At 47.1% G+C, this 27,555-nt stretch overlaps 1 gene segment (V, D, J or C); it reads right to left on the reverse strand.

Annotated features, from left to right (window-relative positions):
• Positions 1-1,627: 1,627 nt before the first annotated feature.
• LOC140421621 (Ig heavy chain C region, membrane-bound form-like) lies at positions 1,628-25,316 on the reverse strand. The segment is given in 7 exon segments: positions 1,628-1,651; positions 1,792-1,919; positions 5,512-5,841; positions 7,316-7,624; positions 8,449-8,760; positions 8,960-9,259; positions 25,231-25,316. Coding segments are annotated over 7 exon segments (1,431 nt in total).
• Positions 25,317-27,555: the final 2,239 nt, after the last annotated feature.

Here is a 27,555-nt window from a genome sequence, read left to right on the forward strand (position 1 = left end):
CCCCCGGTAGGTCATCCCCCCCCCAACAGCATCCAAAACGGTATACTTGTTTTGAAGGGGAACGGCCACGAGGGATCCCTGCACTGTCTGACTGTTTGTTTTCTTTCCCCTGACTGTAACCCAGCTACTCTTGTCCTATACCTTGGGCGTGGTTACCTCTCTGTAACTCATCTCTATAACCCCCTCTGCCTCCCGGATGATCCGAAGTTCATCCAGCTCCAGTTCCCTAACACGGTCTCTAAGGAGCTGGAGTTGGGTGCATTTCCCACAGGTATAGTCAGCGGGGACACTGGTGGTATCCCTCACCACCCACATCCTACAGGAGGAGCATGCAACTGGCCTAGCCTCCATCCCCTCTTACCTTACAGAATATAGCTGCCCTGTGGACCAACTGGACCTCCGCCCTCCGACTCTGCTCCCAGTCAGTTGCACTCTCTGTAAACTCCTGGCTCCCTTCTCACTCTTTGAGGAAATGTAGGAAACAAAATGAAAGGAGCACCTTACTCCCTCCTCCCCCAGCTCCCTCAGTCACCAAACTCTCACTATAGCACTCAAATGCACCAAATTCAGCACTCAGTGCAAACAAAGTCTGCACTGTCGGTGGATCACTTTTATACTGTGAATCTAGCCTCTGAAAACTGGCCTAATCCAATTAACTAAAGGTTCGTCCCGGATATGGAGAGATTTTCTGATTGGAAGAGGTTGAGTTGTTTGGGCCTGTACTCATTGGAGTTGAGACGAATGAGAGGTGACCTTTTTGAGACATAAGCATTCTCAGGGGGGTTGACAGGGTAGATGCTGAGAGGATGTTTCCTCTTGTGGGAGAGTCCAGGACCAGAGGGCATAATCTCAAAGTAACGGGTCTCAAATTTAAGACAGACATGAGGCGACATTTCTTCTCTCAGAGCGCAGTGAATCTGTGGAATTCTTTAGCTGTGCAATCATCCTGTCGCTGGAGTTTAACCAGAAAAAGGCAAAGGTGAAGATGTGTTTACCCGGATGGACCGCTTGGTGGCGCAGTGGCTCTTTCACTGAGGGGCCTTGAGTTCAGACACATCCCAGACAGGACTGGTGAGAAATATCTGTCTGGGAAAGGGGAGAAAACTGGATAATCGGGGAAATGGAGCGGTGCCGATTGGCCTGAGAGAAAGGATTCAGACAAGTCTTATTTTCTTCATTTTTCATTCAATATTTATTAAAATTTCAGAGAAAATATTACACAAAAGTTTATTTTGAAGTTGACGAAAGGAAACATAACGATTGAGGGTCACAGTGAGAACAGAACACATGCCCTCTGAGCTGCCAAATGTATGTACAACTGTAACAGACACCAGAAAGAGAGAACAGGAGCTCAATGTAAAGGGAAGGCCAAAGTTATGAGTAAGGAACGAGATAAGTTACTTTATTTAGACATGATATTGAGGGAAATTATTAGCTACAATTACATTACAGCCAAAATTATCTCGTACATTTCAAACTGGGAAACAGAAATACTGTCCAAGATTGTCTCAGTTACAGATGCAGAATAATAAACTGAGAGAATTTTACTGTTAGAGTCACCAAGAGGAAATATTGTATTTGTGTCACACACAGATCATAATAAACAGCTGAGGAAAATCTACAGCGTCCGAACGTCAACCGATCACTTGATCTGTAAAAGAGAGAGAGAATGATGAAGCAGATGTTTATAATCTGGGACATTGATGTTAGAGTTTTTAATCAATCAAACATTTAGAGATTTTTGAAACGGCTTCTGTCAGTTTGAAGTGTGAGTGGATTGAATCTTCTCACCTTCACCAGAGTGACTGCAGCGCTGTAGGAAATGCTCAGGAAGAACAGGGTGATGAATGTGGAAGCGGTTGTCCAGATGTTGCCGTTATCATCCTCATCGTCTTCAGTCCAGGTGTGTTCTGTGGTATCTACGAAGATAGAGCCGAATAAGTATAATCAGATTGTTCATTAATCCACGATTTATTTTTAATATTCTCGTTTCATTTTCTCCAGCTGCTAATTCATTCTTTAATATATTTGTCATTGCATATCTACTGTTGCGTTCATGACACTCAGAAATTGATGTCTTTAACTTTTTTTTTCTAATTAAGGGGCAATTTAGCATGGCCAATCCACCTACCCTGCACATCTTTGGGTTGTCGGGGTGAGACCCACGGGTCATGGGGAGAATGTGAAAACTCCACTGGGACAGGGACCCAGGAGCGGGATCAACCCCAGGTCCATGGTGGCGTGAGGCAGCAGCGCTAACCACTATGCCACCGTGCCGCCATTGCCTGCCGTTTCTGTTTGTTCCTTCGCTTTTGTGTCTGTGTCGATGCGAAATTCCGTGTTTTGATTTACTCCCCTGTTGTGTGTCCAGATGTCTGTGTAGGTTCACTGTGTGTTCATCGTGTCAATGAGTATTGGTCTGTGTATTTGTGTGTCAGCGCCTGTGTGTGAACTTTGTTTGTCTTCTGTCAATGTGTATATATGAGTGATATATTGTATGTGTATGTGTTGAAATCTATGTTTATATATTATTGCCTGTGTTAATATGTGTTTATACTTTCCTGTCTAGTAATATATGTGTTAATGTGTCTTTTTGCGTTCAACATGCATGCCAGTGTCTTAATGTTTGTGTCTGGATAAATGCGTTTGTGTGTGTGTGTGTCAATGCGCGTATTTCATCACAGAATCATCATCATATAATCCCTACAGTGGAGAACGAGGCCATTCGGCCTATTGAGTCTGCACCGACCCTCCGAAAGAACACCCTCCCGAGGAGAACGGTGCACGCCCTGCCTATCCCCAGAACCTCGTAACACCACCTAACGTTTTGGGCGCGAAGGGGTGATATAGCGTGGCTAATCCACCTAACCTGCACATCTTTGGACTGTGGGAGGAAACTGGAGCACGCGGAGGAAACACGGACACGGGAGAATGTGGAAACTCAACACGGACAATCACCCGAGGCTGGAATTGAACCCGGGTTTCTGGCGCTGTGAGGCAGCAGTGCTATTTGTGCGTTGATGTTTGTTTATATCTATTGCTGTGTATTGACGCCTCCATGTGTATTCATGTGTGTTTGTATGAGCGTGTGTACGAATCTGTTAATATGTAACTACATGTGCCCATTAGTGTGTTAATGTGGATTATTGTCTCTGTTTTAATGGAAATATTTCTGTCATTGTGAAATTGTGCGATTACGGGCGGCGCGGTAGCACAGTGGTTAGCACTGTTGCTTCACAGCGCCAGAGTCCCAGGTTCGATTCCTGGCTTGGGTTACTGTCTGTGCGGAGTCTGCACGTTCTCCCTGTGTCCGTGTGGGTTTCGTCCGGTGCTCCGGTTTCTTCCCACAAGTCCCGAAAGATGTGCTTGTGAGGTAATTTGGACATTCAAAATTTTCCCTCTGTGTACCCGAACAGGCGCCAAGAGTGTGGCGACTAGGGTTTTTTCACAGTAACCTCTTGCAGTGTTAATGTAAGCCTTCTTGTGACAATAAACTTTATTTTTACTATTATGTATATGTTATTGCTTACAGTTGTGTTTCATATTCTTGGGTCAGTCTGCATGTATGGTTTTATATGTTTGTGTTTGCATATTTGTGTGTCTGTGTGGACATGTGGATGTTTGTGCATGCCGGCTTGTGTGTGTGGATTTGTGTGTGTGTGTACACGAGTGTCTTTGTGTACATAAACGTGTGCTTGTTTGTGTTTATGTGCATGTTTGTAAATTTTTGTTTGTTTGTGTGTATATGTATGCATGTGTTTCTATGTGTACATCTATGTGTGTGTTTGTGTCTATGTGTGCTCATGTATATGGTTGTGGGTGTGTGTACGTGTGCATGTATGTTTAGTGTTTGTGTCTTTATCTGTCTGTGTATTTGTATCAGCTGCCTGTAGCTTTGCCAGTTGTGGGTATTATTGGTACCGATGTGGAATATGTTGAACTTTCTGCTTATAAATGTGTTTTCTGTGAGGTGCAAGCTGACATCATTGACAGAATGCAAAAATACAAGGAAGTGCCTCAGGAGAGAACAGTGAAAACCCAGGGAGAATTCAATCACCATCTGGATTTGGATTTTGGGAAATCAGTTGTCGCATATGGATAAGAGGAACAAGGGTGCTAAAGAAAAATATGTTGCGTGAATAGATAGTTTAAGAACATATTTAGCATGATGGGCTTTTAAAATCTTCAGCCAGTAAGCTACAAGCCATCTTGTAATGTCAGTAACTGAATCCTTAGTGTAGAGACACATCCACTCCCAAATTCCCTGCTTGGGGAGTAGGTGGATAGTGATTTAATAGTCTCTCCCTCTCTGGCCAGCTGAACAAATTCTCTTTGGGTTCCCCCTGCTGAGGAGGTGGAGATACAGAGAGTTCACTCATCACATTCCTTCTCTTTTGGTCGGGAAAGTGGAGGTAAAATGGGTTTATAATGCCCATCCCCCTCTCTCTGTTGGGGAAGTGGGCGGACAGTGCATTTATTTAGGCCCTCCCACTCTCTTTGTTGGAAGCGGCTGTACAGTGAATTAACTAATGCCCCAGCTCTTTGGTGGGAAAGTGGGGGTACAGGGTTAATTAATGCTCCTCCCCCACTATTTGTTGGGGCGTGGTGATACACTGGATTAACTACTGCCCCCATGCTTTGGTGTGGAAGTGAGGGGTATAGTGGGTTCACTAAGTCCCTTCCTCTTTGTTAGGGAGTTGGGGTGCAGGGCATTAGCGAACGTCCATTCCCCACTCTCTGTTGGAGAAGTGGGGGTGCAGTCGATTAACTATAACCCCTCCCCCTCTCTGTTTGGGAAGTGTGGTTGCAGTGGATTAATTTATGCCCCTTCCTCTCTCTTTTGAGGAAGTGGCAGTTGAGTGCATTAACTAATGCCCCTCCTCCTGTCTCTGTTGGGGAGGTGGGGGGGGGGGGGACAGTGGATTAACTAACGCCCCTCCTCCTGATTTTGTAGGAGAGGTGGAGATATAATGGATTAACAATTTCTCTTTTCCCTCTCCGTGATGGGCGATTGTTGGTCCTTGTTTCTGTTTGATTCTCAATTCAGTTCCCAGTGGGTGTGATGCAGCAATTTTAAGCTGACATCAATTTTAAAGGGATGGGCAATGGGAGAAGCAGGAACACCGAGATCTAAATGTGATGTGTTTGTCTGTCTGAAATGGGAAATTGTCCGATTTCTCCTCAGCGAGAAGAAAGTCAATGAATATATTTTGTGAATACTGCAATGAATGAATTTTACTCTGTCTCTGACCCAGGGTGTATCTGAGCTCGGAGCTCTGGTTGTATCAGACTTGGGGCTGAGACCTGTAGAAATCTTGGTCTCCTTGAACAGATCTAATATCAGCAAAGTCGAAGCTCCATTAATTAAGCGGCTGTGCATTTAAATCACAATTAGAGGAAAAAAAACTTTATTATTTTTAATTTAGTTCGAAATGCAATTGATAGATTCTCATTGACATGAATTAACGGTGTCCATCAGAGCGAGGGAAATGTTCACAAAACTGGGTTTACCGCTGGATTTATCAACCGTTCTGTTGATGATCTTCAAGGGGATGGCTTCATGTCCCACCACACAGGAGTAAGAAGCGCCGCTGGCCCACTCCTCCGCTGCAATGGATAACAGGCTGTACATGAAGAAGGAGCTATTGCCGTTCTCCGCCATCACCTCGGTGTTCTTGTAGTTCCCGGGATTCACCGGCTTGTCATTGACGGTCCACTTGACGAAGATCTCTCGGGGGGAGAAACCTCTCACTAAGCAGCTGAGGGAGACGAATCTCTGAGCGGAGACGTCTTCAGCCGAGGGCAGGAGGACAGAGACGGACGGTTCCCGCGGATTGGGATCTGCAGAAGATGTACAATAGATGTCAGTAAAATGGGGAATTCGGGAGACATTGGAACCGCGGGTTAGATGTGAGAGAAATGTGTTTTGTGTTGGATTTTAAAGGTTTCCATTTTCCACTTTGGGATCTGTCCGGTTTCCCAGCTCGGAGCTGAGGCGGACACAAGCCTTTTCCCTGAGAATTTACGGATATTGGATTCGAAAGTTTCAGAAAGTGTACAGCAGGGAAACAGGCCATTCGGCCCGCCTGTTCTGTGCTGGTGTATAAGCTCCACACCAAGCCCCTCCCACCTTACTCCCAAAGGATTGGGAAACTGCCAATGTAACACCCTTATTCAAAAGGGAGGGAGACAAAAACATGTAATTATCGGCCAGTGACCTTAACATCTGTCAGTGGGAAACGGTTAGAGTCCATTATAACGGATCCAATCGCTGAGCATTTAGAAATACACAATATAATCAACAGAGTCAGCGCGGCCTCGTGAAGGCGAAATCAGTGCCGAACAAATTTAGATGGAGAAAGACTGGATAAAGCTGAAGTAACGGGGGAATTGGGGGCCCTCGTGCAGAAACCACACAAAGCAAGTTCTGCAGGTAATATGGAGACAAATTGAATGTTGACATTTATTTCAAAGGAAATAGAATATAAACATGGGGAAGTCTGGCTAAAACTATACAAGGCACTAGTTAGTCGACACCTGGTATACTTTGAATAGTCTCGGTGCCCTTATCTACGGAAGACAGATTGGTTTTGAAGGCAGTCCAGAGAAGGATCACGAGGTTGATCGCGAGTATGGAGGGATTTTCTTATGGGGAGAGGGTAAGTAGGCTGGGCTGTACTGATTGGAGTTTAGAAGAATGAAGGCGACCTAATCGAGACATGAAAGATTTTCAGGGAGCTTCTTAGGATAGACGCTGGGAGGTTGTTTTCCCCTGTGGGAGCGTCTAGGACCAGAGCGCAGGATCACAAAGTGAGGGTTCTCCCATTTAACAAAGAGATGAGGTGGACTTCCTCTCTCAGAGAGTAGTGAAGCTGTGGAATTATTTAACCCGGGGGCAGTAGATTCTGGGTTGTTCAATATGTTCAAGGTTGAGAGAGAAATATTTTAAATCAGTAAAGGCGTCAAGAGATATGGGGATAAGTCGGGAAAGAGGAGTTGAAGATTATCACATCAGATCAGTCATGACCTCACTGCCGGCTGGACCGGTGTTGATGGGCCCAATGGCCTATGTCTGTTCCTAAGTCTTGTGGTCTATGGTCTCGCTCCATCTAAACCCAATATCACTGCTTTCAATTCATTGTTCGATCATCTGCATATCAATTTCCCCCTTAAACTCTAAACGCCCAGAGTATTTAGTTAGTGGAATTCCCAATCAGAATGGACCATAAATACCCTGAATGCTAAATACTGACCGCTGCACTGACACTAGAAATAGACACAATGACTCACTTATTGCTTCAATCTCTCTACCCACCTATTTTTTTGTGGATTGAAATTCTTAAAGGAGTTGGCAGGTCCTGATGGCTCGCCACACAGTCAAACACAGCACCACTCAGCCAGGCTTGTGTCGAGATGTTTAATTTGCTGACCACGCTTTCAGTATCTGCCCCAGGCTGGTCGGCAATCTCTGATTTCAGCGGCTTCTTCGCTTCACTCCAGGACACGTTGACTCCATAAGGAGCCTTCGAAATGACGCAGGTTAAGGTTACAGTCGCCTCCAATAAGACCTGTTCTATTGGTGGTGGCAGTATTGTTACTGAGGCATCAGTGCAACCGGAAGGATCTGCGAATGAAAAAAGTGGAAATTAACCCAAGTTTGATCTTCAGAATCAGGGCAGCAGGATTCAGCCTGAACTCTACATGGGAATAAATCAACTTAGAAACATCAACCTCTAAAGATCGCCTTTAATCTTCTGTAAGCAATGGAAAACCAGTTTGGTTTGTGAAAACTATTCTCATTGTGAAATACAGTCAGCCCCGATATCATTCTAACGAATCAGTATTTCAGCATTCCCAATACAAATATTCCATTCCTGATCTCAGGAACGAAGTACTGGCGGCTGATCCATAAATAGGTTGGATGAACTTTCCAACACTTTCCCCCGGAGCTGTTATCAGTTAAGTGTTTGAGACACCCACTGACTCAAATATAATCAGCTGTCTCAGGATAAAGCTGGCATCAAGTACCCCAGGGGCTGGTTTAGCACAGGGCAAAATAGCTGGCTTTTAAAGCAGACCAAGGCAGGCCACCAGCGCGGATCCAATTCCCATACCAGCCTCCCCGAACAGGCGCCGGAATGTGGCGACTCGGGGCTTTTCACAGTAACTTCATTTGAAGCCTACTTGTGACAAGAAGCGATTTTCATTTCATTCATTCACCTCACTCACTAAATGACTTCAAATTATACGGATACATTTATTTCTATATTCATAAAATCGTGAATGATTAGCAACCCTCATGCAGCTCTTACATCAGAATGAAACACAAACGACATGGCAGTAAATTAGAAGTTATTCTGTGCTTTACACTAACTTCAGTAAATTCCTGATTTGGATTAACATCAGAGTGCAGGATGATTTATTGTTTCCTCTGTTTGAGTCTCTTACCAGACGCGGTGATGTTGTGACTTTGGGTGACCTCTTGATGAGTGACCAGGCAGGTATAGACGGCTTTGCTGAACCATTCCCGAGCGGAGACTGTCAGCCGACTGCTCGCCGAGAAGTTCCCGTTCACTTCACAGGGGGGCGAGGTGACAAATCCTGAACCCATGGGTTGTCCATTCTTCAGCCACTTTACCGTCATTGACTTTGGCTGGAAATCGTTGATTGAACAGACCATGGTTGCAAATTTCTGTCTTGAGATTTCTTCATTGGAACTCACGGTGAGGAGAACATTTGGAGTGTTGACAGGTGGAGGGCCTTCAAGAAACACAAGTTAGACATTTCTTGAAGAAGATGTTGTAACGAATAAAATGACGAATTATATTTTAACAGTTTCTCTGTGGTCACTATTTCGCGCAGGAATCAGAACTATGCAGAGAACCATAAATGTGTAATCACCAAAGATGTAAATAAAGTAATCAAAGCATCTGTTTCTCACAGATTCCACAAAACTTACATGGAATTCCAATGCTCTTGTCTGAGCCGCTGTGTCGAACCTCACAGCTGATTTTGCTGCATCCCCCCTCTGACTCGGTGATGGTTAACTGGCTGCTCAGGGTGTAGGTTCCCTTCTTGTTTCTCACTGACGGGTATTTCTTAACTCCAGTGGTGATCAGCTGCCCATCTTTCTTCCAGGTAAGGCTGGTGATTTCTGGGGAGTAGTCCATCGCCAAACAGCCGTAGGTCACGGAGCCGTCATTGTTGTGTTGCTGACAGGAGGAGACCAGGCTGTAGAGAGTGGGTGGAGACGGTGTTGCTGGGAAAGAATGGCCCATTCAACAAGTTAGACTCTGTTATTTGTGATCTATAAGTTACCAAGCACATCAAAATGTGACGATGCATTTAACCTAACATGTTTTCATTAACTGTTACATCCATATTTCAGCGTCTATTAGTTCTATGATTTGAGAATCACCATCTCTTTGCCGCCTCATTAGAAACTCGCATCCCTTTCTCCGTTTCTAACACATACAAAAAAATAACATTTGATGCCGCCTGAATGATGTAACTGTCATTGGATTGAAGGAGAGGAGCAGAGAGTTTCCCCCATTATTTCAGCCACCATGTAAAATAAAATAGAAATGTTGCCATAGTCCCGGGGACTGCCCTTTCCTTCTGAGAGCTGACTGGTGGTGATTTAACCTGAGGGTTAAATCTTTATGAATATCCTCAGCCGGTACAACAATTGAATCCGCGCTGTTGGGATTGCTCTTCATCACAAACCAGCCGTCCAGCTAACTGAGTTGTATACGTCACAATCCAGCTAACTGAGCTGCTACGTCACAATCCAGCTAACTGAGCTGTGGACGTCACAATCCAGCAAACTGAGCTGTGTACGTCACAATCCAGCTAACTGAGCTGTGTACGTCAAAATCCAGCTAGCTGAGCTGTGTACGTCACAATTCAGTTAACTGAGCCGTGGACGTCACAATCCAGCTCACTGAGCTGTGTACGTCACAATCCAGCTAACTGAGCTGAGTACGTCACAATCCAGCTAACTGAGCTGTGGACGTCACAATCCAGCTAACTGAGATGTGTATGTCACAATCCAGCGAACTGAGCTGTGTACGTCACAATCCAGCTAACTGAGCTGTGTACATGACAATCCAGCCAACTGAGCTGTGTACATCACAATCCAGCTAACTGAGCTGTGTACGTCACAATCCAGCTAGCAGAGCTGTGTATTTCACAATCCAGCTAACTGAGCTGGGTACGTCACAATCCAGCTAACTGAGCTGTGTACGTCACAATCCAGCTCACTGAGCTGTGTACGTCACAATCCAGCTAACTGAGTTGTGTACATCACAATCCAGCTAACTGAGCTGTGTACGTCACAATCCAGCTCACTGAGCTGTGTACGTCACAATCCAGCTAACTGAGCTGTGTACGTCACAATCCAGCTAACTGAGCTGTGTACATCACAATCCAGCTAACTGAGCTGTGTACGTCACAATCCAGCTAACAGAGCTGTGTACATCACAATCCAGCTAACTGAGCTGTGTACATCACAATCCAGCTAACTGAGCTGTGTACTTCACAATCCAGCTATCTGAGCTGTGTACGTCACAATCCAGCTAACTGAGCTGTGTACGTCACAATCCAGCTAACTGTGCTGTGTACGTCACAATCCAGCTCACTGAGCTGCGTACGTCACAATCCAGCTACTGAGCTGCGTACGTCACAATCCAGCTAACTGATCTGTGGACGTCACAATCCAGCTAACTGAGCTGTGTACGTCACAATCCAGCTAACTGAGCTGTGTACGTCACAATCCAGATAACTGAGCTGTGTACGTCACAATCCAGCTAACTGAGCTGTGTACGTCACAATCCAGCTAACTGAGCTGTGTATGTCACAATCCAGCTATCTGAGCTGTGTACGTCACAATCCAGCTGACTGAGCTGTGTACGTCACAATCCAGCTAACTGAGCTGTGTACGTCACACTCCAGCTAACTGAGCTGTGCACGTCACAATCCAGCTAACTGAGCTGTGTACGTCACAATCCAGCGAACTGAGCAGTGTACGTCACAATCCAGCTAACTGAGCTGTGTACGTCACAATCCAGCTAACTGAGCTGTGCACGTCACAGTCCAGTGAGGGTGTGTGTGAGTGAGGGTCAGTGAGTGAGCTGTGTGAGTGAGGGTGTGTGAGTGAGGGTGTGTGAGTGAGGGTGTGTGAGTGAGGGTGTGTGAGTGAGGGTGTGTGAGTGAGGTTGTGTGAGTGAGTGAGGGTGTGTGAGTGAGTGAGGGTGTGTGGACGAGGGTGTGTGAGTGAGGGTGAGTGAGTGAGGGTGTGTGGACGAGGGTGTGTGGACGAGGGTGTGTGAGTGAGGGTGTGTGAGTGAGGGTGTGTGAGTGAGGGTGTGTGAGTGAGGGTGAGTGAGTGAGGGTATATGTGAGTGAGGGTGAGTGAGTGAGGGTGTGTGAGTGAGGGTGAGTGAGTTAGGGTGTGTGAGTGAGGGGGTGTGAGTGAGGGTGTGTGAGTCAGGGTGTGTGAGTCAGGGTGTGTGAGTCAGGGTGTGTGAGTCAGGGTGTGTGAGTGAGGGTGTGCGAGAGGGTGTGCGAGAGGGTGTGCGAGTGAGGGTGTGCGAGTGAGGCTGTGCGAGTGAGGCTTTGCGAGTGAGGGTGTGTGAGTGAGGGTGTGTGAGTGAGGGTGTGTGAGTGAGGGTGTGTGAGTGAGGGTGTGTGAGAGGGTGTGCGAGTGAGGGTGTGTGAGTGAGGGTGTGTGAGTGAGTGAGTGTGAGTGAGGGTGTGTGAGTGAGGGTGTGTGAGTGAGGGTGTGTGAGTGAGGGTGTGTGAGTGAGGGTGTGTGAGTGAGGGTGTGAGTGAGGGTGGGTGAGTGAGGGTGGGTGAGTGAGGGTGGGTGAGTGAGGGTGTGTGAGTGTGTGTGTGTGAGTGAGGGTGTGTGAGTGAGGGTGAGTGAGTGAGGGTGTGTGAGTGAGGGTGAGTGAGTGCGGGTGTGTGAGTGAGGGTATGTGAGTGAGGGTGTGTGAGTGAGGGTGAGTGAGTGCGGGTGTGTGAGTGAGGGTATGTGAGTGAGGGTGAGTGAGTGCGGGTGTGTGAGTGAGGGTGTGTGAGTGAGGGTGTGTGAGTGAGGGTGTGTGAGTGAGGGTGTGTGAGTGAGGGTGAGTGAGTGCGGGTGTGTGAGTGAGGGTATGTGAGTGTGGGTGTGTTAGTGAGGGTGTGTGAGTGAGGGTGTGTGAGTGAGGGTGTGTGAGTGAGGGTGTGTGAGTGAGGGTGTGTGAGTGAGGGTGTGTGAGTGAGGGTGTGTGAGTGATGGTGAGTGAGTGAGGGTGTGTGAGTGAGGGTGTGTGAGTGAGGGTGTGTGAGTGAGGGTGTGTGAGTGAGGGTGGGTGAGTGAGGGTGGGTGAGTGAGGGTGTGTGAGTGAGGGTGTGTGAGTGAGGGTGTGTGAGTGAGGGTGTGTGAGTGAGGGTGTGTGAGTGAGGGTGTATGATTGAGGGTGTGTGAGGGAGGGTGTGTGAGTGAGTGTGTGTGAGTGAGGGTGTGTGTGTGAGGGTGTGTGAGTGAGGGTGTGAGTGAGGGTGTGAGTGAGGGTGTGTGAGGGAGGGTGTGTGAGTGAGGGTGTGTGTGTGAGGGTGTGTGAGTGAGGGTGTGTGAGTGAGGGTGTGTGAGTGTGGGTGTGTGAGTGAGGGTGTGTGAGTGAGGGTGTGTGAGTGAGCGTGTGTGAGTGAGGGTGAGAATGAGGGTGTGAGAGTGAGGGTGTGAGACGGTGTGTGTGTGAATGTGTCTGTGAGAGGGTGTGTGAGTGAGGGTGTGTGAGTGAGGGCGTGTGAGTGAGGGCGTGTGAGTGAGGGCGTGTGAGTGAGGGCGTGTGAGTGATGGTGTGTGAGTGACGGTGTGTGGGTGAGGGTGTGTGGGTGAGGGTGTGTGAGTGAGGGTGTGTGAGTGAGGATGTGTGAGTGAGGGTGTGTGTGTGAATGTGTGTGTGTGTGAATGTGTGTGTGAGTGAGGGTGTGTGAGTGAGGGTGTGAATGAGGGTGTGAGAGTGATGGTGTGTGAGTGAGGGTGTGAGACGGTGTGTGTGTGAATGTGTGTGTGAGAGGGTGGGTGAGTGAGGGTGGGTGAGTGAGGGTGGGTGAGTGAGGGTGTGTGAGTGAGGGTGTGTGAGTGAGTGTGTGTGAGTGAGGGTGTGAGAGTGAGGGTGGGTGAGTGAGGGTGTGTGAGTGAGGGCGTGTGAGTGAGGGTGTGTGAGTGAGGGTGTGTGAGTGAGGGTGTATGAAGGTGTGTGAGTGAGGGTGTGTGAGTGAGGGTGTGTGAGTGAGGGTGTGTGTGTGAGGGAGGGTATGTGAGTGAGGGTGAATGAGGGTTTGTGAGTGAGGGCGTGTGAGTGAGGGCGTGTGAGTGAGGGTGTGTGAGTGATGGTGTGTGAGTGAGGGTGTGTGGGTGAGGGTGTGTGAGTTAGGGTGTGTGAGTGAGGGTATGTGAGTGAGGGTGTGTGTGTGAATGTGTGTGTGTGTGAATGTGTGTGTGAGTGAGGGTGTGTGAGTGAGGGTGTGAATGAGGGTGTGAGAGTGATGGTGTGTGAGTGAGGGTGTGAGACGGTGTGTGTGTGAATGTGTGTGTGAGAGGGTGGGTGAGTGAGGGTGGGTGAGTGAGGGTGTGTGAGTGAGGGTGTGAGAGTGAGTGTGTGTAAGTGAGGGTGTGTGAGTGAGGGTGTGTGAGTGAGGGCGTGTGAGTGAGGGTGTGTGAGTGAGGGTGTGTGAGTGAGGGTGTGTGAGTGAGGGTGTATGAAGGTGTGTGAGTGAGGGTGTGTGAGTGAGGGTGTGTGTGTGAGGGAGGGTATGTGAGTGAGGGTGAATGAGGGTGTGTGAGTGAGGGCGTGTGAGTGAGGGTGTGTGAGTGAGGGTGTATGAGGGTGTGTGTGAGAGGGTGTATGAGTGAGGGTGTGAGTGAGGGCGTGTGAGAGAGGTTGTGTGAGTGAGGTTGTGTGAGAGGGTATGTGAGCGAGGGTGTGTGAGTGAGGGAGTGAGACGGTGTGTGTGACTGTGTGTGTGAAAGTGTGGGTTAGTGAGGGTGTATGAGGACGTGTGTGACTGCAGGTGTATGAGTGAGGGTGTGTGTGAGGGTGTGTGTGTGAGGGTGTGTGAGTGAGGGTGTGTGAATGAGCGTGTGTGAGTGAGGGTGTGTGAGGGTGTGTGTGTGAGGGTGTGTGAGTGAGGGTGTATGATTGAGGGTGTGTGAGTGACGGTGTGTGAGTGAGGGTGTGTGTGCGAGGGTGTGTGATTGAGAGTGTGTGAGTGAGGGTGTGAGTGAGGGTGTGTTTGTGAGGGTGTGTGAGTGTGTGTGAGTGAGGGTTTGAGTGAGGGTGTATATGCAAGGGTGTGTGAGTGAGGGCGTGTGAGTGATGGTGTGTGAATGAGGGTGTAAGTGAGGGCGTGTGAGTGAGGTTGTGTGAGTGAATGTGTGTGAATGAGGGTGTGTGAGTGAGGTTGTGTGAGTGAGGGTGTGTGAGTGAGGGCGTGTGTTTGAGGGTGGGTGAGTGAAGGTATGTGAGTGAGGGAATGTGAGTGAGGGTGTGTGAATGAGGTGGTGTGTGAATGAGGGTGTGTGTGTGAGGGTGTGTGTGTGAGGGTGTGTGAGTGAGGTTGTTTGAGTGAGGTTGTTTGAGTGAGGTTGTTTGAGTGAGGGTGTGTGAGTGAAGGTGTGTGAGTGAAGGTGTGTGAGTGAGGGTGTGCGCGCGCGAGGGTGTGTGAGTGAGTGTGTGTGAGTGAGGGTGTGTGAGTGAGGGTGTGTGAGTGAGGGTGGGTGAGTGAGGGCGTGTGAGTGAGGGTGTGTGAGTGAGGGCGTGTGAGTGAGGGTGTGTGAGTGAGGGTGTGTGAGTGAGGGTGTATGAAGGTGTGTGAGTGAGGGTGTGAGTGAGGGTGTGTGAGTGAGGGTGTGTGTGTGAGGGAGGGTATGTGAGTGAGGGTGAATGAGGGTGTGTGAGTGAGGGTGTGTGAGTGAGGGTGTGTGAGTGAGGGTGTATGAGGGTGTGTGTGAGAGGGTGTATGAGTGAGGGTGTGAGAGTGAGGGAGTGAGACGGTGTGTGTGAATGTGTGTGTGAAAGTGTGGGTTAGTAAGGGTTTTTGAGGACGTGTATGACTGCAGGTGTATGAGTGAGGGTGTGTGTGAGGGTGTGTGTGTGAGGGTGTGTGAGTGAGGGTGTGTGAATGAGGGTGTGTGAGTGAGGGTGTGTGAGGGTGTGTGAGTGAGGGTGTGTGAGTGAGGGTGTGTTAGTGACGGTGTGTGAATGAGGGTGTATGAGTGAGGTTGTGAGAGTGAGGGTATGTGTGTGAGGGTGTGTGTGTGAGGGTGTGTGTGTGAGGGTGTGTGAGTGAGGGTGTATGATTGAGGGTGTGTGAGTGAGGGTGTGTGAGTGAGGGTGTGTGTGCGAGGGTGTGTGATTGAGAGTGTGTGAGTGAGGGTGTGAGTGAGGGTGTGTTTGTGAGGGTGTGTGAGTGTGTGTGAGTGAGGGTTTGAGTGAGGGTGTATATGCAAGGGTGTGTGAGCGAGGGCGTGTGAGTGATGGTGTGTGAATGAGGGTGTAAGTGAGGGCGTGTGAGTGAGGTTGTGTGAGTGAGGGTTGTGTGAGTGAGGGCATGAGAGTGATGGTGTGTGAGTGAGGGTGTGTGAGTGAGGGTGTGTGAGTGAGACTTTGAGTGAGGGTGAATGAATGTGGGTGGTTGAGTGAGTGAGATCTATGAGAGTGTGTGTGTGAGAGGGTGTGTGAGAGGGTGTGTGAGTGAGGGTGTGTGAGTGAGGGTGTGTGAGTGAGGGTGTGTGAGTGAGGGTGTGTGAGTGAGGGTATGAGAGTGAGGGTGTGTGAGTGACGGTGTGTGAGTGAATGTGTGTGAATGAGGGTGTGTGAGTGAGGTTGTGTGAGTGAGGGTGTGTGAGTGAGGGTGTGTGAGTGAGGGCGTGTGTTTGAGGGTGGGTGAGTGAAGGTATGTGAGTGAGGGTATGTGAGTGAGGGTGTGTGAATGAGGTGGTGTGTGAATGAGGGTGTGTATGTGAGGGTGTGTGTGTGAGGGTGTGTGAGTGAGGGTGTGTGAGTGAGGTTGTTTGAGTGAGGTTGTTTGAGTGAGGTTGTTTGAGTGAGGTTGTTTGAGTGAGGGTGTGCGCGCGAGGGTGTGTGAGTGAGGGTGTGTGAGTGAGTGTGTGTGAGTGAGGGTGTGTGAGTGAGGGTGTGTGAGTGAGGGTGTGTGAGTGAGGGTGTGTGAGTGAGGGTGGGTGAGTGAGGGTGTGTGAGTGAGGGTGTGTGAGTGAGGGCGTGTGAGTGAGGGTGTGTGAGTGAGGGTGTATGAAGGTGTGTGAGTGAGGGTGTGAGTGAGGGTGTGTGAGTGAGGGTGTGTCTGTGAGGGAGGGTATGTGAGTGAGGGTGAATGAGGGTGTGTGAGTGAGGGTGTGTGAGTGAGGGTGTGTGAGTGAGGGTGTATGAGGGTGTGTGTGAGAGGGTGTATGAGTGAGGTTGTGAGTGAGGGCGTGTGAGAGAGGTTGTGTGAGTCTGTGTGTGAGAGCGTGTGTGAGAGGGTGTGTGAGTGAGGTTGTGTGAGAGAGTATGTGAGCGAGTGTGTGTGAGTGGGGGAGTGAGACGGTGTGTGTGAATGTGTGTGTGAAAGTGCGGGTTAGTGAGGGTGTATGAGGACGTGTGTGACTGCAGGTGTATGAGTGAGGGTGTGTGTGAGGGTGTGTGAGTGAGGGTGTGTGAGTGAGGGTGTGTGAGTGAGGGTGTGTGAGTGAGGGTGTGTTAGTGACGGTGTGTGAATGAGGGTGTATGAGTGAGGTTGTGAGAGTGAGGGTGTGTGTGTGAGGGTGTGTGTGTGAGGGTGTGTGAGTGAGGGTGTATGATTGAGGGTGTGTGAGTGAGGGTGTGTGAGTCAGGTTGTGTGAGTGAGGGTGTGTGAGTGAGGGTGTGTGATTGAGAGTGTGTGAGTGAGGGTGTGAGAGTGAGGGTGTGTGAGTGAGGGTGTGAGTGAGGGTGTGTGATTGAGAGTGTGTGAGTGAGGGTGTGAGTGAGGGTGTGTTTGTGAGGGTGTGTGAGTGTGTGTGAGTGAGGGTTTGAGTGAGGGTGTATATGCAAGGGTGTGTGAGTGAGGGCGTGTGAGTGATGGTGTGTGAATGAGGGTGTAAGTGAGGGCGTGTGAGTGAGGTTGTGTGAGTGAGGGTTGTGTGAGTGAGGGCATGAGAGTGATGGTGTGTGAGTGAGGGTGTGTGAGTGAGGGTGTGTGAGTGAGACTTTGAGTGAGGGTGAATGAATGTGGGTGGTTGAGTGAGTGAGATCTATGAGAGTGTGTGTGTGAGAGGGTGTGTGAGAGAGGGTGTGTGAGTGAGGGTGTGTGAGTGAGGGTGTGTGAGTGAGGGTATGAGAGTGAGGGTGTGTGAGTTGCGGTGTGTGAGTGAATGTGTGTGAATGAGGGTGTGAGAGTGAGGTTGTGTGAGTGAGGGTGTGTGAGTGAGGGCGTGTGTTTGAGGGTGTGTGAGTGTGGGTGGGTGAGTGAAGGTATGTGAGTGAGGGTATGTGAGTGAGGGTGTGTGAATGAGGTGGTGTGTGAATGAGGGTGTGTGTGTGAGGGTGTGTGTGTGAGGGTGTGTGAGTGAGGTTGTTTGAGTGAGGTTGTTTGAGTGAGGTTGTTTGAGTGAGGGTGTGTGAGTGAAGGTGTGTGAGTGAAGGTGTGTGCGCGAGGGTGTGTGAGTGAGGGCGTGTGAATGAGGGTGTAAGTTTGGCGTGTGAGTGAGGATGAGAGAGTGAGGGTTGTGTGAGTGAGGGTATGAGAGTGACGGTGTGTGAGTGACGGTGTGTGTGAGAGGGTGTGTGAGTGAGGGTGTGTGAGTAAGGGTGTGTGAGTGAGGGTGTGTGAGTGTGGGTGTATGAGGGTGTGTGAGTGAGGGTGTGTGAGTGAGGGTGTATGAGTGAGGGCGAATGAATGTGGGTGGGTGAGTGAGGGTGTGTCTGGGTGGGAGAGTGGGAGCTGTGAGTGTGTGTGTGTGTGAGAGGGTGTGTAAGAGGGTGTGTGAGTTTGTGTGTGTGAGAGGGTGTGTGAGTGAGGGTGTGTGAGTGAGGGTGTGTGAGAGGATGTGTAAGTGAGGGTGTGTGAGAGGGTGTGTGAGTGAGGGTATGAGAGTGAGGGTGTGTGAGTGACGGTGTGTGTGAGAGAGGGTGTGTGAGAGAGGGTGTGCGAGTGAGGGTGTGCGAGTGAGGGTATGTGAGTGTGGGTGTATGAGGGTGTGTGAGTGAGGGTGTGTGAGCGAGGGTTTGTGAGTGAGGGTGTGTGTGTGAGGTTGTGTGAGGGTGTGTGTGTGAGTGAGGTTGTGTGAGTGAGGTTGTGTGAGTGAGGTTGTGTGAGTGAGGGTGTGTGAGTGAGGGTGTGTGAGTGAGGGTGTGTGAGTGAGGGTGTGTGAGTGAGGGCGTGTGAATGAGGGTGTAAGTGAGGGCGTGCGAGTGAGGTTGTGTGAGTCTGTGTGTGAGAGGGTGTGTGAGTGAGGTTGTGTGAGAGGGTATGTGAGTGAGGGTGTGTGAGAGTGTGTGTGAGTGAGGGTGTGAGACGGTGTGTGTGTGAATGTGTGTGTGAGAGGGTGGGTTAGTGAGGGTGTATGAGGGTGTGTGTGACTGCGGGTGTATGAGTGAGGGTGTGTGAGTGAGGGTGTGTGAGTGACGGTGTGTGTGAGAGGGGGTGTGTGAGAGGGTGTGCGAGTGAGTGTGTGTGAATGAGGGTGTGTGAGTGAGGGTGTGTGAGTGAGGGTGTGTGTGTGTGTGAGGGTGTGTGTGTGAGGGTGTATGATTGAGGGTGTGTGAGTGAGGGCGTGTGAGTGAGGGTGTGCGAATGAGGGTGTAAGTGAGGGCGTGTGAGTAAGGTTGTGTGAGTGAGGGTGTGTGAATGAGGGTGTGTGTGTGAAAGGGTGAGTGAGCGTGTGTGAGTGAGGCTTGATGTGTTAGAGTGGGTGAATGCACTTTGCTGAAAGAGGATGAGTGAGTGGGGATGTGTGATTTAGGGTTGATGTGTTAGAGTGGGTGAGTGCGTGGTGCTGAAAAAAGTTGAGTGAGAAAACAATTTAGAACTGGGACAATGAACATTCCTGCGACTTAACGGATTTTCATTTTGCAAATGGGATTTTTGTGCCCGTAAAAGTCTTGTCATATTGTGTCAGAGACAGTGTGTTGTGTTTATTCATTCTTGTGATGTAGGCTCGGCCTGCATTTATCTTCCATCCCTCATTGACGTTGAGAAGGTGCTGAGCTTCCTTCTTTAACCGTTGCAGTCCATGTGGTGTTTCCCCGAGTCCGATACATGATGTTGAACCAGCGGCAGTGCAGGAACGGAGATATATTACATAGTCATGATGGTGAATGGTGAGGAGGGGACCTTCCAGTTGGTGATGTTCCCATGTGTCTATTGTCCTTGTCCAAATGGCCGCTGTCAACGGTTTGGATGATGCTGCCTACGGAGACACGATGAGCTTCTGCAGCGGATCTTTAGACAGTCGACAGGCTTTGGGGAGTCAGAAGATGGGTTTTTCACCTTTGATCTGTTCTTCTGGCCTCAAAATTTCTATGACTCGCCCAGATCACTTTCTGGTCCATGTTAAGCACCAGGAGGTTGTTAGTGAGGATTCACTGATGGTAATGCCAGTGAATGTTAAGGGGCGGTGGTTAGATCCGTTCTTACTGGAGGTGAGCATTGCCTTCAATTGGGTGACTTGACTGTTACTTACCACTTGTCAGCCAGAACCGGATAGAGCCTCCATGTTGCTTTATTTACATGTTTATTTAGTGACTGCACAGTTGCAAATTGTGCTGAGCATGGTGCAATCATCTGCCATCAACCCCTGTTCAGACCTGATGATGGAAAGAAGGTAATTGATGAACAAGCTGAAGACGGTTGGACCTCGGACACTGCCCTGAAGAAGTCTCGCAGTGATGTCCTAGAACTGAGCTGATTGGCCTCCAGCAATGGAATCCATCCACCTTGGTGCTGGTTGTGACTCCAACCAGCGGAGATTCTTCCCCTGATTCCCATCCATTCATTCTTTGGTTGGGCTGCTTGAGGTCTCACGTTTCAATGCTGCCTTGATTTGGCGGCACGGCAGCACAGTGGTTAACCCTGTTGCTTCACAGCACCAGGGACCCGGGTTCGATTCCCACTTGGGTCATTGCCTGTGCGGAGTCTGCACGTTCTCCCCGGAGTCTGGGTGGGTTTTCTCCGAGTGATCCGGTTTCCTCCCACAAGTCCCGAAAATCGACCTGTTAGGTGGTTTGGATATTCCGAATTCTCCCTCTGTGTACCCGAACAGGCGCCAGAGTGTGGTGACTGGGGGCTTTTCACAGTAACTTCATTGCAGTGTTAATGTAGGCCTACTTGTGACAATAATAATGATTATTATTATTGATGTTAGTTCAGTCGCTCTCACCTGTGTATCTGAAAGTGTGTGCGTGTCAGAGTGTGTGTGTGTGTGTGTGTGTGTGTGTGAGGGAGAATTTGGGTATGTGAGAGCCCGTGACTGTGTGTATGCATGTGTCTGCATGCATGCGTGTGATTGTTTCTGCGAGAGATGGATCAAGAGAGTGGAAGAGAGAGAGTACACGTGTGAGTGTGTGTGTGCGAGAGGGTATCTGTGTGCGAGAGTATCTGTGTGTGAGAGAATATCTGTGTGTGAGAGCGCGATTGTGTGTATTTCTGCGAGCGACAGGATATCTGTGTGTGTGAGGGAGCAAAATAGTGTGCACAGGAGAGAGACTGCATGTGCAAAATTGTGTGTGTGAGACAGCATGTGAGTGAAAGAGTGCTTTCACAAGAGAGCATGTGTGTGAGAGAGCATGTATGCACCAAAGCATGTGAGTGAGACAGCATGTATGTGAGAGCATGTGTGCGAGAGATCATGTGTGTGAGAACACGTGTGTGTGAGTGTGTAACAGACCATATGTGTGAGAGAGCATGTGTGCAAGAGAGCATATGTGTGAGAGAGCATGTGTGTGAGAGAACGTGTGCATGAGACAGCATGTGTGCAAAAGAACATGTGTGAGAGAGCATCACTGCGAGACAGCATGTGTGAGAGAGCATGTGTGCGAGAAATCATGAGTACGAGAGAGACCATGAGGTGTGTCAGAGTGCGTGTGTGCAAGAGAGAATGAGAGAGAGTGTGTGGGTGTGAGCGTGTGTGTCAGAGTGTGTGTGTGTGTGAGCATGAGTGTCGAGAGTGAGTGTATGAGAGAGTGTGTATGTGAGAGAGCAAGTGTATGAGAGAACATGTGAGTGAGAGGGCATGTGTGTCAGGGAGCGTGTGTGCAAGAGAGCGTGAATGTGAGAGATATGTGATTGAGAGAGTGTGCGTGAGAAAGCATGTGTGGGAGAGTACATGGGTGTGAGAGCATGTGTGCAACAGAGCAAGTGTGTGAGAAAGCATGTGTGTGAGAGAGCATGTGTGTAAACGAGCATGAGTGTGAGTGAGCAAGTGAGTGAATGTGCGAGAGAGTGTGAGTATCAGAGCGCATGTGTATGAGAGAGCATGTATGCAAGAGAGGATATATGTGTGAGAGAGCAGGAGTACAAGAGAGCATGTGTGAGCGAGAGGCTGTGTGTGTGCGAGAGAGCGTGTGTGTGAGAGCATGTGTGTGAGAGAGCATGCCTGCAAGAGACCATGCATGTCAGAGAGAGTGTATGTGTGAGAGAGTGTATGTGTGAGAGAGTGTATGTGTGAGAGAGTGTATGTGTGAGAGAACGGATGTGTGAGAGAGCCTGTATGTGAGAGAGCGTTTTTGTGTTGGAGAGATGTGTGTGACAGGGCATGTTTGTGAACGAGCGTGTGTGCAAGAGATAATGTGTGCGAGAGTGCATGTGCGCGAGAGTGTGTGTCTGTGAATGATTGTGTATGTGAGTGAGATTGGTAAAACGTGTAAGAGAGAGTGTGTGTGAGAGTGTGAGAGAGGGAGATTGTCTGAAAGAGAGAGAGGGATAATGTGCCTGTGTCTGTGAGAGAGCGAGTGACAGTCTGTTGGTGTGTGAGGGAGAGTTGGAGAGAGAGAAAGTTGGAGACAGAGAGTATGTAAGAGAATGAGTGTGTGAGGCAATGCGTGTGTGACCGAGTATGTGTGTGAGAGAGACTGTGTGTTTTTGAAGAGCTATCGTGGATGTGAGAGTGTCTGTGAGAGAGAGTGTCTGTGTGTTTGAGGAATAGTCCGGGTTTCTGGGAGAGAGGGAGTGTGTGAGGGAGAAACAGTGTGCGGATGAGAGTGTACCTAGTGTGTCAAATTTCACTCTGAAACACAGGGGATCGAATCATTCAAACTGCTTGATTCTAATTGATAAATGGTCAACTTACGACAAATGAAATTAATAACCACTGTGAAATTAAACTGATATAAATTTCAAACTCCCTTCGCCTTTCAGCTATTTCTCCTGTCTGAACTGGGCAGAATGTATTTTCACTGAGAATGAACACATTAAATAGAACAGATTGAGGGGAGTTTAATGTCTGTGACAGGGATCCAGTGTTTGATAAGAAATAAACAAACCAGGAAACATTCACATTGGAAACTGATTACCCGATTTGATCCAATGTCTTAATTAAATACAATCAACAAAACAATGGAGGCGGGCCACCTATTCAACCGGAGCAAATAAATGTATTGTTTTCTAAATTATTTTCAGGGCAATTAAACATTCTCCAATAGCTTTGATATAACACGCCAGTATGCTACTCAATTGTAGCAGTTAATTTATGTTGAATTAGTTAGTACTAAAGTCGCATTGCAAGTTATTGCCAATTGTCAATTAGTTGACCTGTCAGCTGATTTGTACTCTATAATATAAATAATAAAACATGGTTCTCTGTAATTCAAAACCTGCTCCTGCCTGAAATTTGATAAATATTTGGATTTAATTAAATATTAAACTTCAAATTATCGGATGGAATAATTCAGACATGTGTAATATCTAGAAAATGATGGAGAAATGTTTTTGTTCAATTTACGAGTTAAGAAGAAATAAGCTTGAGGCTCAGATATAATCTATTCTTCGATTGTATAATTTGTTTTATTTCAATAATGTTATATTGTGTACAGCACAGCTCTGCGAGACAGGATGTTATTATTTTTTGCAAAGCTAATATTCTCTTTTTGTAATTAAATTAATCTCTTTGAATTTCAAGCTTTTACTTGTCAAGCTCCAGCACTGTGCAGTCTGGACATTCCTACAATTCAGATAAAATCATAAGAACAATTCCTGCACTGTCAGCGACTTCCACCTCTGAGAAAACTCTTTATGATTAGGTCAGAGACAACTACAAATGACGTTGAAGAAATAATTAATATTCTTGCTGCTGCACATAAATAATACTATAACCGGATACATAAATTGCCAAACTGCAATATAAAACTCCTATTTAAGTAACTGCAAACGTAATCAGAGAAATAAAAATTAATTCAAATATATCTTGTGTAATTGAACAGTGCTGTAGAATCAGTATGTTATTATTAAAACAGTTTCATAAATAATCACAAAATATTCCCAGCCTACAAACTTTTCCGGTCATGCTGATGGTGTGCAAAGCACAGCAGAATTGTGGAAGGAGATTGATGATTAATGATATTAATATGGAAACATATTTGGATAATATGGTGATAATACCGCATTATAATTGTTTAAGTTATATTAATTTTACTCACGAATTTGAAAACGTTTTAATTAAATAGTTTCAGACTGCAGTAACGAATTGCGTTCTTAATGACGCTATGGTTTAGTTTAATCAGTAATCATTAGGTAAAATTTAAAAATGTCAATCAAATCTTTAATTCCTTTCTTTATTTTCGAAACCGGCCACGTTTACTCCCCACAATTGTGTTTCAAGGAGATTCAAACGCGCAAACCTTTTTACATTTAACCAGAAAACGTGTAACTGCTCAATGTCACCCAGTTTGAACAATGCAGAAACAACGTAGAAACAGAAAACCGCTTCACAAATTGTACTTATTCAAAGTCACCCAGACACACCATCTCCTCAGCAGCAAAACACCAAAACTCATCGTGAGGACTGAACCCGTTTCATTGAGAAGCAGCTCAATTCTACATTCAACAGAATCAAACGTAACATTTCAAAAACATCTGAATATCGAATCCAGCAAATCAGTTCGGCACCAAATGTATGAATTATCAAACTAAATAGAAATACAGAACAACAGTAATATCACTGTGAGCAGGTGGGGTATATCCAAAATATTTTTGAAACTTTACCATATTTTATTCATGTTGGACCATATTTCAAACGCATTTCAACAGTTGACAGGAGAGATAAAAGCTGCATCCATCAATCCCACCAAGATGGAACATTGAAGAAAAGCCAGGCTGTGATTGCAGGAACAAATTATGTTCGGAAAGAGCATTTTAAACTGTGGCTTAGTTTAATCTGCAATCATCACTTTTAAAAAACTCTAAAATCCTGACCGTTGTCCACCCACAATCGTGTGCCAAGCAGTTTCAAACACGTGTCTTATTTTCATTCAATTACAAAACATGGAAACGCTCAATATCACCGAGTTTAAAGAGTATAGACACGCCAGAACCGTTTCACAAACTTTACTCATTCAAAATCACCCAGACACAATCTCCTCAGCAGAAAAACACCAAATCACATCACCGAGGGGCTGAAACTCGTCTCATGGAGAACCAGCTCAATTCTTCAAACACTTTCAATAGAATCAAACAGCATTTCAAGAAAATTTATATCTAGAACCCACCAAATCCGCCTTTCAGCAAGTGAATGAACAATTAAAACAAACAGAAATATGGAAGAATATCATCAGCATTGTCAATATGCGGGAAGTGTTCAATAAATTGACACAGATACTTCAGCATATTTTGTGAATATTGGGTAGATTTCTAACACTTGTGCAGGAGGCGGTAAAATCTGCAGCCACCAGGTGTCACCGAGATTAAACATTGCAGAAATACCAAACTGTTTAACAGGCGTTAGGTATTTAAAGTAACCCGGCCACAGTATCCTCAGCAAATAAACATCAAATCACAACAACCAGGGACTGAATCCCTCAGCAGAACCTTTTGTCAAGAGGCAGAATAATTCCTTTTCCAGCAGAATCACATAAAACATGACAACAAAATCTCAATACAGAATCCAGCAAACCCGCAATTCAGTGAACGAATGCATAGTTAAAATAGAAAAATAAATAAAACATAGACTCAAGTAAAACAGTTCATAAATAATTGAATGATTCTTACCTGCAGTCACCGTCACCATGGTGCCTTGTCCCCAGTAGTCCATAGCGTCACAGTGTCACATTCCCTGAGCAGCTCCGTACAATAACCGGACCTGCACAAAATAGACAGAAATCCACCATTATTTTAAATATTCACAAACCAGAGACAAGGTAAAATCGCGGTACATTTTCATTAAACTAGAATTGTACTTGTGGAGATCGCTTGCTGTTCAGAAACGACCCTAATGTTTTATATTTCAGAGTAACACATGATCATGTTCTTGAAATCACCAACTAACGAGTGAATAATTGTCACAGATTTCCATATTAATTATTGTCATTTTGTCAATGCTGGACATGAATAATACTTCACTGTAAATAAAGTTGGATTGTAAAAGCGATCACTGAGCCAGCCTCAGTTAATTGGTGCTGAGGGGCTTTTTGTATTGACAGTAACTGCTGTGATCCAGTTATCACAGTGAGACACAGCGTGTCAAATACTGCGGCAGACTGTTAATTGTAAAATACAGAGATTTAATTTCACTGCGCGTTCAAAAAACGAACTCTGTCTCTTCCAAGAGCGAATCTGAGTTATTTCAGCTTGTCCTGGTCAATACATTTATAAAGAGGATCGGAACACTTTTAAACCCTCTGGGCACATTTAGCGTGTCGTTCCACGGAGATAAAGTGGAAGATTGTTCTACCTTTTCACAAACTAATATTGTGTTTTATTTAAGCCTCATTTACGTTGACAATCCTGCTGTGGCAATGATCACCAATTTGGACAAACACTTTCACTGAGGTTTTTGTATGAGGATGTCGCTGTGCACAGCACCGTGACCCCACTGCTGTAGTCACAGTGACAGACACCCGCACAAAAACTGCACTCACTCCCTGTTCAGCCCTGCCGCTCAATATTCACTTCAAATAGACGATTACTTCTGATCTAATTTACAATTTAGACAGCAGTTCATAAAACGCAATGTACAGATACTTTCTCCAAGTATCAGAAATAATACAACGATGAGTATATCCAGGCCTGGATTTACTGAAACTGTTAACAGTAAACATCAACAGACAAAAGCTAATACTTGCAGATCGATTGGTTTGTTCGGTTTTACTGTTTAATTTTCCCTGTGTCAGTTATGTAAGAAGCAGCTTGTGTTTTGACTCTGATCACTGCCATAAATAATTACATTTGGATCAAGTACTGACCTTCAGGTTAAGGTGCAAGTTGCTGAATTCCCTCTCGAGCTGTTCTTGTGCGGGTCCAGCCCTGGTTCCTCTCGCTGTGGTCTCTTGCACAGTAATAGATGGCGGTGTCTTCGGTCTTCAGGTTCGTCATGGCCAAAGAGAAGATGTTGTTCGAAGTGTCTTTGGACGCAGTAAATCGATCTTTAATTGCTGGAGCGTAGTTGTTGCTGGATGAACTATAGTAGTAAACCAGCCACTCCAGCCCCTGACCGGGGACCTGGCGGACCCAGTGCATACGGTAGCTGCCAAGATTGAACCCGCTGGTTTTACAGGTCAGCCTCAGGGAGCCTCCGGGACGCCCGCTCTCTGCCTCTGGCTGAGTCAACACAACCTCCGACTGGACACCTATAAAAATATATCAAAAAGCCCGAGGATTAATGCTGGTGAAATGATTGGTGACTCTGGAACATTCCAGAGAGAGACTAACACTGAGACAGTAACAGTGAGAGACTTGGACAGTAAAAACTACTCACGGGATACGAAGGTCAGCAACAAACTGAGAGAAATGGCCCACCTCATCCTTCTGGTCATTTGGGGGAAATGGTTGTGTCAGGAACTCAGTGAACAAACCAGCTCCCGGACTGTTGGATTCGGGTCCCAGTGAGCGGCATTTAAATACCCGGCAGAAGGGGGCGGGTTTCCAGGCGCCGCCTGTTGATTCCCTGGTGGAGGCGGCGACTGGATCCACGCCCCGCCCCCCCCCCCCCCCCCCCCCTACAGAATGGACCCAGAGATTTACTATGGGTTATTATTAAATAGACATTTATCTGTAGCGGGATATTTGTTTCTCTGAATCGATTCTTTATAATGTCCCCATTGCGAAATTACGTTTGCTCATCTGTTAAGAAAATAACGATTCCATTGCAAATTCAGTCCCTTTATTTCTACTCCAATATATTGAGATGATCTTAAAAAGACTAATTATTTTGTCAGGGAATAGGTTGTATGTCAGTCTGATTTGCAACACTCCGGGTCCCTATTCCATTTGTAAACATGTATCATTTATCAGAGGAATTGTTGACGATTTATGTCGGAATGCGGGAATGAATAAGGTGATTCCATTTGCAGTGCGGATGGCTATCACTGAGCATTG

Source organism: Scyliorhinus torazame, chromosome 5 (genome assembly GCF_047496885.1).
Source record: "Scyliorhinus torazame isolate Kashiwa2021f chromosome 5, sScyTor2.1, whole genome shotgun sequence".
Lineage (NCBI taxonomy): Eukaryota > Metazoa > Chordata > Chondrichthyes > Carcharhiniformes > Scyliorhinidae > Scyliorhinus > Scyliorhinus torazame.